The sequence below is a fragment of the Pseudopipra pipra genome, chromosome 12 (genome assembly GCF_036250125.1).
Source record: "Pseudopipra pipra isolate bDixPip1 chromosome 12, bDixPip1.hap1, whole genome shotgun sequence".
NCBI classification, from domain to species: domain Eukaryota; kingdom Metazoa; phylum Chordata; class Aves; order Passeriformes; family Pipridae; genus Pseudopipra; species Pseudopipra pipra.
Window position 1 is genome coordinate 4,235,480 of NC_087560.1, and position 17,051 is coordinate 4,252,530.

The 17,051-nt window shown below is 52.1% G+C and overlaps 3 protein-coding genes across 4 annotated transcripts; all 3 read left to right on the forward strand.

The window, feature by feature from the left end:
- Positions 1-4,428: 4,428 nt before the first annotated feature.
- Positions 4,429-6,007, forward strand: RPP25 (ribonuclease P and MRP subunit p25). The gene has a single exon (XM_064668500.1). The coding sequence runs from the start codon at positions 4,771-4,773 to the stop codon at positions 5,401-5,403; it is 633 nt and encodes a 210-aa protein (XP_064524570.1). The 5' UTR covers positions 4,429-4,770; the 3' UTR covers positions 5,404-6,007.
- Positions 6,008-7,837: 1,830 nt separating this feature from the next.
- LOC135420737 (cytochrome c oxidase subunit 5A, mitochondrial) lies at positions 7,838-12,885 on the forward strand. Its single transcript, XM_064668501.1, has 5 exons — positions 7,838-8,113; positions 10,887-11,003; positions 11,594-11,715; positions 12,097-12,219; positions 12,729-12,885. Exons 1-4 carry the CDS (start codon positions 8,029-8,031, stop codon positions 12,208-12,210), a joined length of 438 nt encoding a protein of 145 aa, XP_064524571.1. The 5' UTR covers positions 7,838-8,028; the 3' UTR covers positions 12,211-12,219; positions 12,729-12,885.
- A 683-nt stretch (positions 12,886-13,568) lies between these two features.
- On the forward strand, positions 13,569-16,953 carry FAM219B (family with sequence similarity 219 member B). 2 transcript variants are annotated; one of them, XM_064668506.1, is made up of 6 exons: positions 13,569-13,673; positions 14,733-14,835; positions 15,104-15,188; positions 15,521-15,598; positions 15,971-16,019; positions 16,174-16,953. In XM_064668506.1, the coding sequence occupies exons 1-6, from the start codon at positions 13,590-13,592 to the stop codon at positions 16,330-16,332; spliced, it is 558 nt and encodes a 185-aa protein (XP_064524576.1). In that variant the 5' UTR covers positions 13,569-13,589; the 3' UTR covers positions 16,333-16,953. The 2 variants fall into 2 exon arrangements, with proteins under 2 accessions (XP_064524576.1, XP_064524577.1); XM_064668507.1 differs by having other exon boundaries at positions 16,177-16,457.
- The last annotated feature ends 98 nt before the right edge of the window (positions 16,954-17,051 follow it).

Here is a 17,051-nt window from a genome sequence, read left to right on the forward strand (position 1 = left end):
TTGACAACTAAATTGTCCTCCCTTCCCAGGGTCCAACCTTGAGAATCACAGAGGGGCAACAAAGACAACATCCCACTACAGGAAGATGTGAAGAGCAGGGCAAGGAAGCGGCAAAATCTCTTTACACCAGGGAGCCCTGGTCTCCAAACACCCTCAGCAGGGGAACACCTTTGCTGTGGACATGCAAGGAAGGAAATCTGGCAGAAATAGGGAAAACGCCTGCTTCACAGATGGTAAAATGGAGGGAAGCAGGAAAAAAAGTGTGCCACAGATGACCCCTGTAGCAGGGGGCCCAGCTGTCCTCTCTGACCTCCTTCTGGGTCTTGGACCCTGAGCTGTTCCCTGCAGAGAGTGGGGCCCCCATGCATCCAGCTCCATCCCCTGCCTGGCAGCAAGGAAGGAAAGGGAGAAGGGGATGAGGTCATAGATTCCCACTCTTGCCAAGCACCACTACTTGCCCACATGTGAGACCTCACAGGGTTGCTCCAAGCCTTGCAGAGCCCCCCTGGCTGAGCACCCTGGGGATTTGGGGCTTATTTCTTGTCCCTTATTTATTGTTTCTTGAGCTTTCTCTCACCTAAATTCCCCCCCCTCCCCACTTCTCTGCTGCCTCTGGCCACCCACTGCTTTTCCATCCCACTGAGGCTTTGGGAATGTCCAGTTGCAGAGCTACTCCTTGCCCTCAGCATCACCACATTCCTGTCTGCCCACAGGTTTTCCAAGCAGAGGTATTCAGGATTCATACAGATGTGTGCTCCCCTCACTCACAGGGAATGCCTGGGGAGCCAAGAGGATAACAGAGGGGCAGGGGAAGAGCCTCCCTGCTCATCCCACACTACCTGAACAGGGCAGGCTGGGAAGGATCCAACCAAGAGTCTGGATCAAGCAGCAAATTCCCAGCAAACAAACAGGTTCAAAGCCACTGAACTCAAGCCACTGAAGTCAATCCACAGGCCCAGTCTAGGGTCAGTCTGTGGATCAGAGTCCAGCAGAGCAGCTGCAGCTGACCCAGAAACCATTCCCAGCACAGCTCAGACTAGGACTAAGACCTCTGGGCTGAGCTTAAATAGAGTTCCTGTGCCACAGGCAGGATGTGGGTAGGAGTCCCCAGCGTGGCTGGTGCAGACCATTCATGTTTATTATTGCTCTCAGGGTCCTTATGACATCTCTCTGCTCATCATGCTGAAGCTCTGCAAAGGGATTTGTCTTATAAAAGGGATTTTTCCCTTTTCTTTTACTGTCTGGCTCTTAAAATGAGAATTATCTTGAGCTCTGTAATTTTCTGCTTACTATAGGGATAAGGGCTCAGTTAGCAGGGAGCTGGTGCCACCCTGGGATGCTCCAAAGGTTCCTCTAGCATCTTGAGACAGCCCCTGCACCCTGGGAAGACTGGGGTGCACCCTCAGGGAGCTGCTCCTGTGAAACAGCAGCTCCAGGATGCTGGTTAGGATTGGGACAGGGAATCCCTGTAACTGTGACATCTCGGGGGGTCCATCTGTACCCCCTTTCCCGGGGTTACAATCAGTTCTGGCATCAGCCTGCTGCTGAGTGCAACGTGATGAGAGGCTGAGACCTGAGCTGGGCAGATATGACGCAGAGATGGATGGTGGCACTGAGACTCTCCTTGTATCAGATGCTTCCACTTTCCGTCCTGCTCCTGTGCACGGCCACGTTGGATGAAAGAAAATATAGAGAGGGCAGGTGAAGGACAGAGTCTCGGGTTACTGTTCCTCTCCAGCTGCCCTGATCTCCATTAGGAATATGTTTCTGGGGTTTTTTTCCCACTTTTCCAGGTTTGGCTAGTCTCTGTGCTGTCTCCTGCAGCCCTTTTCATCCCTGCCACCACCAGCTCTCTTCTTGGCTCCTCTTCCAAATGGCCCTTCCAAGCTCACACTTCCTATGGAGTTGAGACCAGGCAAGAGGATGCTGCAGGGATTTGGATCCCTCCTGGGATGGTGTTGGGATGGCACTGGGATACAGGATGCTCAGAGAGAAACTGTAATGGGGAAAGGGAGGAAGAAACCATTCCCTGGGTCCCAGAGTGACCAGCGTGGCTGCTCAGGAAGGACAGATGGACAATATTCAGGATGTAATTCCTTTACTCCTATTTTTTTTCACCATTCCTGCCTTTCCTATTTGCCTCTTCTCCATTTGAAAGGACTCCCCATCCTCTTTCCTAGCTGTTTTCCCTGATTCCCCATGGCTGGAGTTGTCTGTGCCTTTGTCCCCGTCTCCCTGCTTTTCCTCTCCCACCCCACTGAGCTCATTTCAGCTATTCCATCACTTGGAATAACCCATTCACTCTGTTGTCCTCCAACAAATAAGCTGACAGGCTAATGAATGGCTTCAGATGGTAATTAGCAGTGGAGTTGCTAATAATGAATTTCATTTACATTTTAAGCACTGCAGAGGAAAAATAAGGCTGTCATTAATGTGATGCAGCCTTGGCCTCGGGGGGAGTGTACCCTCCTGAAGCCTTTTCGTGATTGCACCTCACCTGCCTCTGTTTTGGAGGCTGCAATAGGCAGAGTTCAGTAAGCAGCAGTCAGAGGCTGTGGAGGAGAAGCTGCTGCTGCTTCCATCACCCAGTGGTGGGGAAGGTGCCACAAGGCCATGGAAAATGGGCCATGGGAGGCAGGAGATGGTTCTGGGCCAGGAAGAAAGGGCTGGATGGTTCAGTGAGCACCAGGGTTTCATCTGGCTTGGCCAGAGCCCTGGAGCTGTCAGGCCTTGGTGTCCATGTAACCTTCCTAGGTTACCTGGATAATTACCTTGAGGGATTTCTCAGTCACTGAAATATTCCCCCATTATTTTCCCAGGGGTTTAGCACCTTTTGAAGGCAGCAATTTCCCTGAGGGCTTTAATCCATCCCTGCCTGCCTGAGAAAGGAACCAAGTGCCATCTGCAAGGATGCCATAAAGAGTTGCCAAGAGGAAAGGGGGGAAAATGCCATTGTTTTGTCTTGTAGGAGCGAGGGATCCATGGTGGAAGCACAGGGAATAGGCATGCTCACTACTGCAGAGCACCAGAGAGGACTTGGGGATGCTCAAAGCCTGGATCTGGTGCTGGGGGTGGGCCTGGGAGGATTGCCTGCCCTGCCTCAGTTTCCCTCTCTGTGCCCAAGGGGCCTCAGGGAGTGTGGGAAAAGATGCTCTGCATCCCCTGGAGTGTTCCAGCACACTGCTCATAGATCCCATCCCATCCCACTGCCTACAGACCCCCCCACCAGACCCCAATCCAGTGATTGGATCGGGGGTGTCCCATATCCACCACCATTTAGGCCGTGGTACACACAGAAAGCTGCTTTGGGGACCACAGGGATGTGAGATTCATCCTGGACGGGTGGTGATGGCCACATCCTGCCATCACCTCCACAGGCATGGGATCGATTGATTTATTTATGTATTTTTTCAAGCCCTGCTCCAAGTGAAACCAATCCAGGGGCCTGCATAGGCCGATAAGATTTGACTGCAAGTCAATACTCGGCGTGTCTTTCCACTGTGCAATGATCCCCTGGCCAGTGGGGTGGGAGGGGACAGGCAGGTGACAGGGCCAGGCTAAGGGCCAGCCTGGGGCAGGGACACTGCCACTGCCTGGGAAGGCATTGGGGGCAGGAAGGGGACACCTCCTGGCCTGCAATAGGCATCTGCTGGGATTTACTAACAGTAAATGTATTGGTAAGCCCACAGCTGGCAGCTCTGCATCAGGGATGAGGAGATGGCGAGGCTCAGGGACTGGGAGAGCAGCAGGGAGAGGAAGGGAAGGAGAAGGAGAGGGAGAGAAATCACCCATGAAAACCACCTCTGCCACAGCATCTGCTCCTCGGAGCTTTGGGAATTGAGACATTTTCCTGCAGGGCAGAGCCAGGGCTGAGGATGTGTGTGGGGGGGGGGGAGCAGAGCCCTGGCACACTTGATGCATGCCTGGCTGCAGTGCCATCTGCTTGGCTTTTTCCTGGCTGCAGGTCCTAGTAGCTTCTCTGATGGCTAATAAGGGTTGAGCTCAGGCTCCAAAGTACTTCCCACAGTCCCCGCTGCATCTTTGTGCCATGTCTGAGCGCAGCATGGCTGGGATTCCTCATCCTTCTGGGAATGCTGCAGGGCAGGCAGGCAGGCAGGGTGACTTTTGCTGTTAGCAGTGGGAGCAAGCAGAGGAGCAAGCGCAGAGAGAAGGGACTAGGTTCTCTTTAAGGGGGCAGGACTTTGGGAGCATCATGAAGGCAAGAGTGAGTTTCTGCCTCTGCCTTCCACCTTCCTCTCCTTCCTTTCCCTTCATTTCCCTGTTTCTGGACGGGGAGCTGGGTTTCCTGCCCTCCCCTTTGCCTGTCAGGTATGAAGGCAGGAGCTGGGTGCTGGGATGGGTGGTTGAGCAGGGGAGGAGGAGGAGGAGGGGAGGAAGGGGAGGGAGAAGGGGAGGATCTGCTAATTACACAGAACAGCTCTGGGGGCTGCTGAAGTCCAGAATGAAGCAAAGAGCAGCAGAAGCGAGTACTGCAGTGGGAGCGGAGGAGCCCAAGCATCACCGAGAGCTGGAGCCAGCTGTCATCCCTGCTGGGAGCAACTGGGTGCACCCAGAGGATCCTGCAGCCCTGTTTCTCACAGAGGACAGCTCTGGCACAGCCACTGAGCCTGCTACCAGCCCCTGGAGAGCAGACGGGAAGGGGCTGGTGGTTGTGGGGATGCAGGGCTGGGCTGGAGGGCAGTGAGGTCAGCCCTGCCACGGTTCCACGGTGCTGGGAGCCTGTGTGAACCCACTGGTAAGGGGTGAAGGATGGCTGCTGAAGGAGAGAGAGCCAAGCCCATTGCCCAGTCCGGGATGGAGAACTTCCGAAAGGTGAGGACGTCGGAGGAAGAGATGCCACTGCCCTTTCCTGACCTGTCCCCGGACGTGGTGGAGATGAAAGTGAAGGAGGGCAGCAAGATCAGGAACCTGATGAACTTCGCCATGGCCCAGATGGAGCTGAAGGGCAGCCGGCAGATCATCTTCAGTGGCTCCGGCAGGGCGGTCACCAAGACCATCACCTGTGTGGAGATCATGAAACGCAAGCTGGGAGGGCTCCACCAGGTCACCAAGGTACGCTACAAAACTGTGCTGGAGGTCTGGGAGAACCAGGACCTGCTGCCCGACAGCCCGGCGCAGAACCTGACCGTCCACAAAAACGTCCCCTCCATCTGCATCCTGCTCTCCCGAGACCCCCTGGATCCCAACCAGACGGGCTACCAACCCCCGGAGCCCCAGCACGGGCTCGGTGAGGCAGGAGAAGACACATTGGGATCCTCCACCAAGGGGCTGAAGCGGCTGCTGCCACCTCCCCGTGAGGAGCTGCTTCCCAAGAAGCTGCAGGTACAGGTGCCTGACAGTCCAAGGGGCTCAGGGACCACTGCTGGCCAGCTGGACCACTGACCACAGTGCTTCCCACCCCGATCAGACAGGTGGAGAGGCAGAAAGATACACTCATTCTGGGGTCACTGGTGGGCTGCAGGCTCTCCCTGACGTGTCCCCACTTGCTGCCGCTGCTCCATCTGATCCCCACAGGTGGGAGGTCTGCAGATTTGGGGTGAGGGTTAAAGTGTTAAACCCGCCAGCTCTTGGTTATGGATTGAAGCAGGGGAGGGTGTGGGGGGGGAGCTGGTGGCCATCCAGGGACACCACGACCAGCAGCCACATCTTGCAGCAACTCCCACGGAGCCAGAGGTGGGGTGCCTGGACCAACACCAACACCACTCCCCACTGCAACACCTCATCTGTCAGGAGAGATGGTTTTGCCCCAAGCCCACTGGAATAAAACCTTCATTACCAAACCCACTGCTGAGGAGCTGTCAGGGTTATTAATGCTGGGCTCAGTGTCCTCTGGGGCCATGATTCATCCCAAAAAAACACCCAAACAAGCAGGGGGTCACTCCCTCCCTGCGCCTGCAGAGCCAAGTGCTGTGCTGTGCTGTGCTGTGCTGTGCCGTGCTGTGCTGCCTGTAGAACAGCACAAGGAAATACAGCAACCTGCATTGCATATTCCAGTCTTTGCTCTCCCTGAGGGTCTGGAGCTGGGGAGCTGGGGGCAATGGGAGTGTTGGGTGGGTGGTTGTCATGGCTGGATGCAGTGCCCAGGGCAGGACAGGGAGGTTTTGAGATTGTAGCTTGGCTGCAGAGCCTGGGAAAGCCCTGGGAAGCAAACTCCCTGCTTCTTCCAGGAGGCAAAGGGAAATGAATGAAAAATAAAAGCTCTTTGAAATAGTTGAGATATGTCTATGGGAAAACAGGGGGATTGTCTTGGCTGCTGAACACAGCATGGATCAGCACAGTGAGGGCTGCTGCTGAGCCAGGACAAGGGGAACCCAGCCAAATCCTGCCCCTTGGAAGAATGGCATCAGGGTCTGCTGTGTGCCCCAGTCTGTGCTGGCATGGCAACGCCTGGCAAAGCCCCCATTCCAGACCCCGCAGCAGGGACCAGGGCGATTTGGGGAATAGGTTATGGGATGCCAAACAAGCTCTAATCCACCTGGTTCCCCTTGGCCCAGCACCTCGGGGCACTGCACAATGAATTAATTGGTATTAGTGAGTGAAACCTTCCCAAAATCCATCCGTGGGGATGCTACAGCTGAAGCCACCTTATCTCCCTGCCTCACTCCTGCTATCTTGGGACAGCGAGCATCTCCTCTTTGTCAAGGGCTTGCTTTGCTGGGAATAGGAAACAAAGAAGAGGAGGAGGAGGAGGAAGAAGCAGGGTCTGTTTTGTTTGGCAATGACCTTGCTATCTCCCTCAGCAGGCAGCCGCTCCTTGGGCCAGAGGCTCTTGCTTATCTGCTCTGCTGCAGATTGATTCCCTTCACTTGAGCGTTAATTTCCACTGTATTTTTTTAATGATTATTTTTTGTGGTTTGGGGGCTGGGAAAGCTCTGGGCTCTGTCCCATCCAGCTCTTCCCAGCTCCTCTCCTCCGTGCGGACCCCATTCAGGCTCAACCCTCCGCCCCACATGAGAGCACTGGGTACAGGCTCCTACCCCAAATGCACAAGAAATCATTAATAAAATTAATTAATAAACTCCTTTGATCAGAGCCTAAAGACTGTGGGAGCCATACAGTTGAGCACTAACAGCCCTTCGTCTCCACTGCTGCTGTCTCAATTGGTCCCACCAAGGAGAGAGGAGAAAAAATTGAAAATCACTAGTTTCTCTTTATCTTGTTCCTGTGCAAAATTATTTTATTTGAATTAATAAGCAGGTAGTTTCCAGTCTCGGAGGCAACACTTGGAGACCACCCCTGGAATTTTGCACTCCTCGCTTTGCTAGCTGTGGAATGAGGTTTTCCTGCATGAGAACATTAAAAAAAGTAATAAAATATGACTGTAACCCAAAAAATGGAACATTTAAAACAGGATGATGGTACTGGGGGACATTGCGAGTGGAATTATCACGATGGTTTTGTGTGGCACTGCTGAGGCACAGCCCCAGGGATGGTTCCCGGGGTGATTTTGTGCCCGTGCAGTGGCTGGCGCAGTGCGATGGTAGCTGAGGGCAGCACCCCACGGTGTGGGGACAAGGATACAATCGTGAGTGCCAGAGAGCCCGGGGAACTGCTGGATGCGGCAGCAGAGCCGGACTGAGCCCATTCCCCTCACACGGATGGAGTCGTGCGGGTGCCCAGTGACAGGGACGGGGAGGCTACACTGGGCCATGGCTGCGCGGGCTCGGCTAAGAGGCAGCACTCGCAGCCCAAACCCACCACAAACGAGCCTGAACCCCTCAAAAACGAGTCTAAACAACCCCTCGAGGGGCGGCTCAGTGAGGAGGGAGAGGTCCAGAGGCCACTCCCCTCACGCACAAAATGGCGGCCGGCCCCGCCCCAAGATGGCGGCGGGTTCCGCCCCCAGTCCATCGCCGCGGCCTCCCGCGCTCCGTACCCGCCGCACGGCTGTACCCGCCTGCGCCAGTCTCCGCCTTCCCTCATCTCCGTCCTTCTCTCCCGGTGCGGTGCGGGAGCCAGCGGCGTGCCCCCGGTGCAGCCTCCCGCCCTCCTTGACACCCCGCCGCCATGCTGGCCGCCACCGCCTCTCTCCTCCGCCGCTGCGCTGTCTCCGGCCTTCGCACCGCCGTCCGCCGGCCCGCCGGCCCCGCAGGTGAGCGGCCGCACGCGTCCGTCTCTCCCGCCCCGGTTCGCCCTCGAGATCCCGGCCCGGCGGGGTGTGAGGCGGCGGAGCCCGGCGTGTCCTTGCGGTGACCCCGCGGCCTAGTGCGGGCCGCCCCCGCCTGTCCCTCCGCCGCCACCGGGACCCCCCCCCCGGTACGGCCTCACATGGGGCCCGGGCACCTCCCCGGGGGCTGCAGCGGGGAGCGGTGGCGGCGCTTTCCCCGCGCCCCCTGCCAAGGTGACATTGATGAAGGGCGGCGGTGACCTCCGCAGCACCGGGGCACTGACCGCCCCCTCCAGCTCCGGGCCAGCCGTCACCGCTCTAATTAACACCCCGATTAGTTATAATATTAACACCTCATTAACACACCAGTTAATAGGGAGAGGAGGAATAGCAGCCGCACACAGCACGGTGTGACGGTGGCCAGGGCGGCAGAGCTGGAATACAGAGACTGCAGAGAACACACGATGCCCGTGCATCGCAATTAATAGCTAATTAACCTCTGCATTGCAATTAATAGCTAATTAGCAGGCACTAATAATGCGTGGGACCTGTGTGTGCCTCTGCTGCGGCACGTGTGAGTTAAACAGCTGCCTTAAGGGAGCGTTTTGCTGCGCTTAAGTAATAAGCATAGGGATTTTTTAGGTGCTTCTTAAAACCCTTGTTTTTTTGTTATTTTTAAATCCACTAAAAGTCTTTGCTCGCTGTTCCTTTGTGCTGCTGAACCCCCTCTGCTCGTGGCCATCCAAGTTCTTCTTTTCCAAGGTCTTATGTTACAAACACCCCACTTAACACTGCTGTGACCCCTTGGCCTTCAGGGAGGTTTGTGTTGCTGCAAAACCTTCCCTTTGTAATCCCTGGGCTCCTCCTCACTGCCAAATTTTCAGTAAATTAATGTTTTTTTAATATATGTTTTTCTTCTGTGCTCATTACCAGGGAAAACTGACAAATTCGGGCCCTTGGGGAGAAGCTTTAACGTGTTTTTGTGTAATATTAGGTGATTTTAGGCTTCTTAGGCTCTTGATGCCTGTTGTGTTCCTTTGAAAGCAAAGGTACATGCCCTTTGCTTCTTCCTTGAGTTGGGAATCTCCTTGTGGATAGGTTGGTGTGGTTTGGCTGTCACACACACGTGATGTGTGTGACAGTGACCTTGAAGGACCCCATTCGAGGAAAATGAATCTCAGAGCCCAGTCCCCAAAATATAAACATTAATATGGAAAACATAGGGTGGAAAAGAAATGTAGCAGCAGCTGAAAAATGCACCCTGGAAATCCAGAGTTCTAATTTTTATGGTCTTTATTTTCGTTCAGGATCCAGGGAATAGTTTGGTTAGGGAAAGACTTTAGTTTTAAGACTTAAAGGTGGCATTTGAGCACTTCAATTTAGGCTTTTCTCAAACTGTGATTGACTATTTCTCTGTAGGATTTTCTTTCTGTTTAGGAAAAACAAGGCTTCACCCCCAAACAGCTGAAATCTGGGGGGTTTTCAGCAGTGTCCTGCATGCAGGAGCATTTACAGAGTTGTGCTCTTCCTCTGAGTTCAGCTGTGCAGGTGATTTATTAGAGAAAGCAGGGTCAAAGGTCTGTTTTGGAGTTGGGGAGAGGAGGGGGAATTTCCCTACAGAATGGCAAAAGATGATTATAATTCCAGCTTGGCCTCTTATTTGCTTTTCCCTAGCTAAAATACATAAAACTATTTTCATGCTTTCATTGCATAAATCAGAATTGTGGCTGAAATGTTGGACCATGTTAAATTCTGTTAAAAAACCAAATTTGACTTCTTAGAAGTCTGTCATTAGTGAGACTGAAGACAAGGATATCAGCAAAAATACAACCCAGTGCCGGGGTTTCTTCTTTTAAATAAAACTCTGTAGCTGGTCAGCACAAGTGGTTCATGGTGGGTTAAGAAAGAAAAAGTCAGGAGCTAAATTTGACTTCCCTAAAGCGGAGCTTTGAGCTCCAAGGTCGTATCTGGTGTGCGACCTCTGCAAATATTAGTGGAGTGAGATTAGCAGTGGGGAAAGGAAGCACCAGGCTTGTGTTCCTTTAGTTAAGTTCCTTTGGAAAACTGTTCCAACCTTCATGCAGTAAAATAAGACAATTTCATCAAAGAACCCTCCCAATTTGTGACAGAGCAGTGTTGGGGGAAGACATTAATTTATAAATCATATCAGACTAATTTGTGCATTGAGGTACAATCTGCTTTTGTGATTAATTATCAAATATTAATGCAATTACAGCCTTGAGATCCAGGAGTTTCATCTTGGATGGACATAGAGTGATCATTTTTTTTTTTCTCCTTCAACCCTTCAGCAGCCTGTTGGAAGAAGTATCTCTCATCCCTTTGCTTTTGAGAGCCTTTGTAGTTGAGCTCATGGAGTTTTGGTGATGAATGATGTTATGTTTCTCCAGCTCGCTTGGCTCTGGGAAGAGGGAAAATTCCTGTATCTTACAGATATAGGGATGCCAGAAAACCAACTCTGGATAACCAGTCCTTAAGAGAGGTTTTCTTGTTAAATAATCCTGCTCTGACCAAAGGCTCTGGGGACACTTTGGAAGTCTGATGTGGAAAAAATAGACACTTTACCACAAACCAAACCAGAGTATTTAATAGCTGTATCCATCCACTGCTTATCCAGGACTGATCCAGACTGACTGTAGCAAGTGAAATCCATATTTTATGGCTTCTGGCCTCTGGGTAAGGACTCAAGTACTGTTATTTTCCTTTTGCTCCAAATGTCTTCCTTTGTTTCTGGATCCAGCTGTGCTGCATGCCCGCTGCTACTCTCACGGGTCACAAGAGTCAGATGAAGAATTCGATGCTCGCTGGGTGACGTATTTCAACAAGCCAGATATTGATGCCTGGGAGCTCAGGAAAGGTACGCTGGGGAAAAGGGAAGAGTAACCTGAAGTAAATGTAAGTTTGGTGACCAGAAATAACAACTTTACTTGGCCTTTTTGTGGACTCCCCATCCCTGCAAGTGTCTAAGGCCAGGTTGGATGGGACTTCCAGCAACCTGGTCTAGTGGAAGGTGGGTGGGCTAAGTGACATTTGAAGTCCCTTCCAACCCAAACCATTCCATGACTTCAGCACCTGGACGGGAGGGAGAGAAACATTTGCTCCAAGGAAAGTGTATTTGAGCTCAGCGTAGTGTGTAACCACACACATTTTTATTTGGACTTTGACCCAGTGGCTTGGCCATAACTGACTGCAGGCTGTTGACTGGTTGTCTCCAGTTGTTTGCTGTGGAGTTGCCAAGTTTTGTTAAACTTCCCCAATTAAGAATTAAAAATGTGTTTGCATAATCAGATAATTGCAGCCAGAGGGATTGTTCCAGCAGCACCTGGCTGGCTAGGTGTTGGGCTCTTCCCTTTGAAAGGAGAGAAAAGGAATAGACAGCAAAGGGTTCCTTTTGGCAGCATGGCAAGCTGATTCCAAGTTCCTCTTAGTGTTTTCTTGTCTCCACAGGCATAAACACACTGGTGGGTTACGACCTGGTCCCAGAACCAAAAATCATTGACGCGGCTCTGAGGGCCTGCAGACGGTTAAATGACTTTGCCAGCACTGTCCGCATCCTGGAGGTTGTAAAGGTGGGTGGAACTGCTGTGTTTGCATTGCTAGAGCCTGGCAGCAGGAGAGTTTCCCCTGGCTTTTTCCTGCTGCAAGGGGAAACCACTCTTTCCTGTTGCTGTGATCAATGGCTGCATGATGAGCACAAAGCTTACTGGCTTCTTAAGGGATTGAGTGCTGAGCTGGCTGGGAGTAGTAACTCAGAAAGCTGAGTGGGCCTGGAAAACACCTTAAACCTTGAAACTTGAATCCAGCCTTCCCAGGGAGTTAAGAGGAGCCAGCCCTAGAAGCCAGCAGTTCTGCTCTGCCACAAGCAGTGGCTGGTGTGGAGATTTTGGAGGCATAAGACCAATGGAAGAATCTTTCTATGCTGAAATAACACTATTTGTCTTTTTGTTTAGGACAAGGCAGGACCTCACAAGGAAATCTATCCTTACGTTATCCAGGAGCTTAGACCAACTTTGAGTGAACTGGGAATCTCCACTCCAGAGGAACTGGGCCTGGACAAGGCATAAACTTTATTGGTAAGGGATGATGTTGCTTCCCAGACTCTTAGCATGGGACTATTGTACCCCAAAACTCCTGGCAAAGGCAGAATATGGGCAAGACCTGACGTGCTCTAATCCCAGACTAAAATTAAGCCCTAAATAAAAATCCTCATGGAAGTGAAGCCTCTTAACTTGGTTTCTTCAGGAGATGACCCGTGTCATATTATTTTTTAAAATATTATGCTTAGAATAGAGATACCATGTGTCAGCCTGCTGCAAATAGTACTTAATTCTGGATCTTCTAAGTCCTTTCCCTCCTCCTTGCCCTGGAATACCATGTCTTGGTGCTAGGATGTACTGAAGCAGCTGTGCTGGGAATGCAGTACCTGCATTTTTGAGCTGAGGATGGTTAGATGGGGTTTTGAGGGTAAAAGGGATGGAAATAAACCATTTGAAACCTCATGGAAACATTGTGGAGATATTTGGCTGCTTCTTAAATGGCTTTTCTGGTTCTTTTTTTTATTTTCTGTTCTTTTTTGTTCCAGGTGCATTACTCAAGCGTTTTACTGATGCTACCTGATTGTACACAGTCACCTGGAGACACAAACCTTAAATCTTATCTGAAATAACTTCTTCCTTTATTGAGTCGCAGTGTAAGTGCTGTGGAGTTGGACCTAATAAAGGAAAAACTGGTTTGACTGATATGGTGGCGGTGGCTCTTGTGGTTATTTCTTGCTGCGTTTCTAGGGAAAAGGAAGAAGTAAACCATGAATGTGCTCTTAGGAGTTTATAAATCATTATTTGCTTGGCAAATAATTTGCTCGGCCCCCTGTGTCTGGGGCCTTCCTGGGCACCTGGCTTTGGGAAAGGTAAGGAGCTGTCTGGAGGGCATCGTGATCCTCCTGTACATGCAGCTTTCGGGAGGGACAGAGCAAGGACTGGACAAGCTCTCCCAGCCCTCGGGGAATTTCCTTGGGATGATGTCCAAAGCCTCAGAGGTGAGTGGGAGGCTCCTGTTTGCAAGGGATGTGCCCTCACTGGAGGGGATCTGTTCTGGGACAGATGGTGCTCCTATTTTCCGCCTCGGTTCTAGTACAGGCAGGGGGGATTGATAGGGGGACCAGAGGAGGGCGGGGAAGTCGGGGCTGGGAGAGAATGGAAATTTCTTACTATTTTCACCGTAGAAAAGGGGAGTGTTCCGGGAAGGCAGGGTTCGGTGCGTTCCCCATTGCACGGCGGGCGCTGTGCGGGGCAGGACCCCTCGCTGCCCATCCCGCGCTCCGTCCCGCTCCCACCACGCATGCGCACCAGAGGGGCGCGCCCCCTGCCCGCCTCCCATTGGCTGAGTCCCGGCAGCCCCGTGCTGCCATTGGCTGGCGGTCCGAGGGGCGGGGCCACAGGCGGCCATGGCGACGTGCGGCGGCGGAGCCGGGACTGGCCCCGCTCCCGGTCCCGCTGCGGGCGGAGCGGGCGGGCGGAGGGGCCCGGCGGTACGGGCGGGGTACGGGGGTGCTGGTGATGTGGGGCGTGGGGCTGGGAGTGAGCGTGAGGCGGTGTAGGGTACATGTATGGCGGGTTTCGGTGGTATGCAGTGGGTGGTATAGGGCTGGAATATGTCTGTGGGGTAGCGTGGGGTATGTGCATCATGTGGGGCTGGGGAGTGGGCATGAGATTATATGGGGTATGTGCATGGGAGGTACGGGGCAGTATGGGAGTGGTATGGGGCTGGTATGTGTGTGGGGGACAGTATGGGGTATGGGCATGGTGGGTATGGGGCTGGAGTATGTCTATAGGGGAATACGGGGTGGGGCATATACACAGAGGGGCAATATGGGAGTAGAGGGGGTATATGCACGGAGGCACAGTGCAAGGACGGTGTATCAGCACCCCTCTAGGGAGGGGTATGGCACATTCAGAGGGATTTGGGGGTCTGCTGCCTGCCTGGTTATTACCACGATAAGGCTCTGCCCCGCTAATTCCGTTTTAAGACACTGAGGATAATCCTGACTGTGCTCTCCAATCACCAGCTCAAGTCTTCTGCCTTGTTCCTTTAATTTCCCATCCCTCCTGCACCAACTCTCCTCTGCCCTTTCCTGATTTTCCATCTATTTTCTTCATTACTTATTATATTTGTGGAGCTCTTCTCTCCCCCCTTGCCATTAGGAGTGCTGGCTCTCCTTGACAATACCTGGATAAAAGGGGAAGCTTGAAGGCTCCAACCCTGCAGAGAAATTAAAATAAACTATCCTTATATTTTTACTTGATGAACTTGCTCATTAAATCTCCTCCATCACGTGTTTTCCCAAGTATTGCTGGAGCTGGGCTTGCACGGGAGCTGCTGGTCACCACACGTGCTTTTAATTTAGCATCGCCATTCCCAAGTAATCCCTTCATCTGCGACTAGATCTGCTTATTCCTTTTCCTCTCCCTGCTCCTGGTCTGGGAGCTGACCTTGAGCTCCCAGGAATGAATGAGATGACTCTGTTACTTTATCCCCGTGGAGAGATGCTGAGTGTGCTTCTTTCCCTCTTTTTTTTTTTTTTTTTTAGCTGATTTGGGCTGAAAACAAGAGGCTGAACAAGGGGACGGATACGGTGGAGAAAAGGGGACCATACATCATGAGCAAACCTCCCTCCATTCAGGCCAAGCTGAGTAAATGATGCTTGGTGGACTCTGCTGGGATTTCGGGAGTTATTTCCACCTCTCTTCCAGGGCGGGAGTTACCCACAGCCTTTTTATTCCTTGGTGGGATAAAACCTTTATAAAACCCCCCCCCCAAAACATTAAAAATCCCATAGTGATGCCTGTGGAAAGCACTGCATTGCCCCCATGCTCACTTGCAACACCCCCACCACCCAAAAAACAGATCTTGGGGGAACACATGGGAATTTTTATCTCTGTCCCTGTGCTTGGCTTTCAGAGAGGCAGCGTGAGCTGGTGAAGGCAGCTCTGCGAAGGCAGGGGCTGCTGGGGGGACCCACCACCCCGAAATCGGCACCTAAAAGGTCTGATCCCCTTTTTCTGTTCCCAAAATGTATTTTTCGCTTCCCTTGGGGAGGCTGAGAAATTTAGAGGATTATAAATAAGAGCTTGGGACCTTATTCTGATGGCTCTGTTTGGCCAGGAACACCCGGTATAATAAAATATAGGGCTTTTCTCTTTTATTTGAGGGATGATTTGGTGTTGTAGATTTATTTGGGTTAGCTGGTGGTGGCCCTGGATAGCACCTGGCTGGGAAGGAGCGGGATTCCTGCCCTGGCTCCTCAGTCCATCAGCTCCATGGATGTGTTTCCATGGAAAACATCTGTCCTGGTCTCACTCAGCTGCTTTCTGGCAGGTCGGTGAAGTTTAACAAGGGCTACACTGCACTCAACCAGACAGCTGATGAGAACCTGGTCTCCCTCGACTCAGACAGGTGAATATTCCAGGATTTTTGGGTGATTATCCCAGGATTTTTGGTGGAGGGTGCTCAGAGCTGGCTTTACTTTGGAGATTGATTTTCCTTGTCACTTTTAGAGCACTTGAGCACCTCTGAGCAGTGAAATGGAGATGAGCTCAGCTGGTTTAGAGCACGGTGCTAATAAACACCAAGGTTGTGGGTTTGATCCCTGCATGGGCCATTCACTTAAGAGTTATCAATGATCCTTGTGGGTCCCTTCCAACACAGAATACTCTGTGAAATTTCTGTGAAATGCTCCTGTCGTCCCAAATTTAACAAATCCCTTGCAGTTACGCAGGGCTTATTCCCAAGGTTATTTCCTGGCCAGCTGTTTCCTTTTTCTCTTAGTGACGGGGAGCCAGGATCCAGATGTTCCTCAGGATACTCCTCTGCCGAGGCAAGTGCAGGTGTTTGACTCTGACCGTGTGGCCCCCACGTGCTCCCTTGTCCCCCTCACAACCCAAGATTGTGGATAGGGGCTGGAAGCATAACCCCACGGGGTGTGGATACATGTGTCCTGTCCTACAGAGCTCCACTTTGTCCTCCCACAGCAGGTGAACCAGGACCTGAGCCGGCAGCTGCTGCAGGATGGGTACCACCTCGACGAGGTCCCCGATGATGAAGACCTGGATCTCATCCCCCCAAAACCAGTTGCTTCCTCTTCTTGCCCCTGTTGTTTCGGAGAAAATCTCTCCTGTGTGATCCAATAGGTGCACAAGAACAGGTCAAAATCCAGCACTTTCTTTGTCCCGTGGGACGGCTGTTGCTGTCTGTGTCCCATGCTGGGATGGTGACACAATGACTGAACGATTCTGCTTATGGCAGAGACCAACTGACCCCACAGGACTTTTCTTTACACTCAGCAATATCAGGGAGAGGTGGCATGGTGACATTTTGGTGGTCTGGATGGGACCTCTCACCTGCTGGGGTGGGAAAGAAGAGGCAGAGCCTGGCACCTCCATGGAGGTGTAAAGGGAAGGAGTTAGGAGGTGCTGGGTTTGGGGCTAATGGCTTGTTCCTGTTCTCCCCAGTGCTGCTTTGATGCAGGTGGGGGACTGCCTAGACCCCCCCATACCAGCTCCACACAGGGTTTGGATGTGGGGGCCTGGGGACTTTGCTGCAAACCTTAAAAGCTGCCTTAAACCATGGTCCTGCTCTACACCCTAGAGGACAATCAGCTGCTTCAGTACAGAAACCTTATTTAAATATTTCATGTCTAGAGACCTGAACTGTTGGGGTTTTTTGTTTGTTTGTTTGTTTTGTTTGCTTCTGGGGTTTTGCTTTTGTACTTTACTTGTTAAAGGGAGCACTCAATAAACTGAATCTCATTAGTTGGAGGGTGTTGGTGCCCTGCTCCTCCCAGCAGCCTTGCTCCAGAGGGCTTCTTCCCTGACTGGTGGGATTTCAGAGTGATCTGTTTTCCCTCATC

Coding starts and splice junctions, on each gene's coding strand:
- LOC135420737 (XM_064668501.1), top strand. CDS start 8,029: ATGCTGGCCGCCACCGCCTCTCTCCTCCGCCGCTGCGCTGTCTCCGGC. Junction 11,004..11,593: donor TGCCTGGGAGCTCAGGAAAG/GTACGCTGGGGA, acceptor TTGTCTCCACAG/GCATAAACACACTGGTGGGT. Junction 11,716..12,096: donor GCATCCTGGAGGTTGTAAAG/GTGGGTGGAACT, acceptor CTTTTTGTTTAG/GACAAGGCAGGACCTCACAA.
- FAM219B (XM_064668506.1), top strand. CDS start 13,590: ATGGCGACGTGCGGCGGCGGAGCCGGGACTGGCCCCGCTCCCGGTCCC. Junction 13,674..14,732: donor GCGGGCGGAGGGGCCCGGCG/GTACGGGCGGGG, acceptor TTTTTTTTTTAG/CTGATTTGGGCTGAAAACAA. Junction 14,836..15,103: donor CTCCATTCAGGCCAAGCTGA/GTAAATGATGCT, acceptor CTTGGCTTTCAG/AGAGGCAGCGTGAGCTGGTG.
- RPP25 (XM_064668500.1), top strand. CDS start 4,771: ATGGCTGCTGAAGGAGAGAGAGCCAAGCCCATTGCCCAGTCCGGGATG.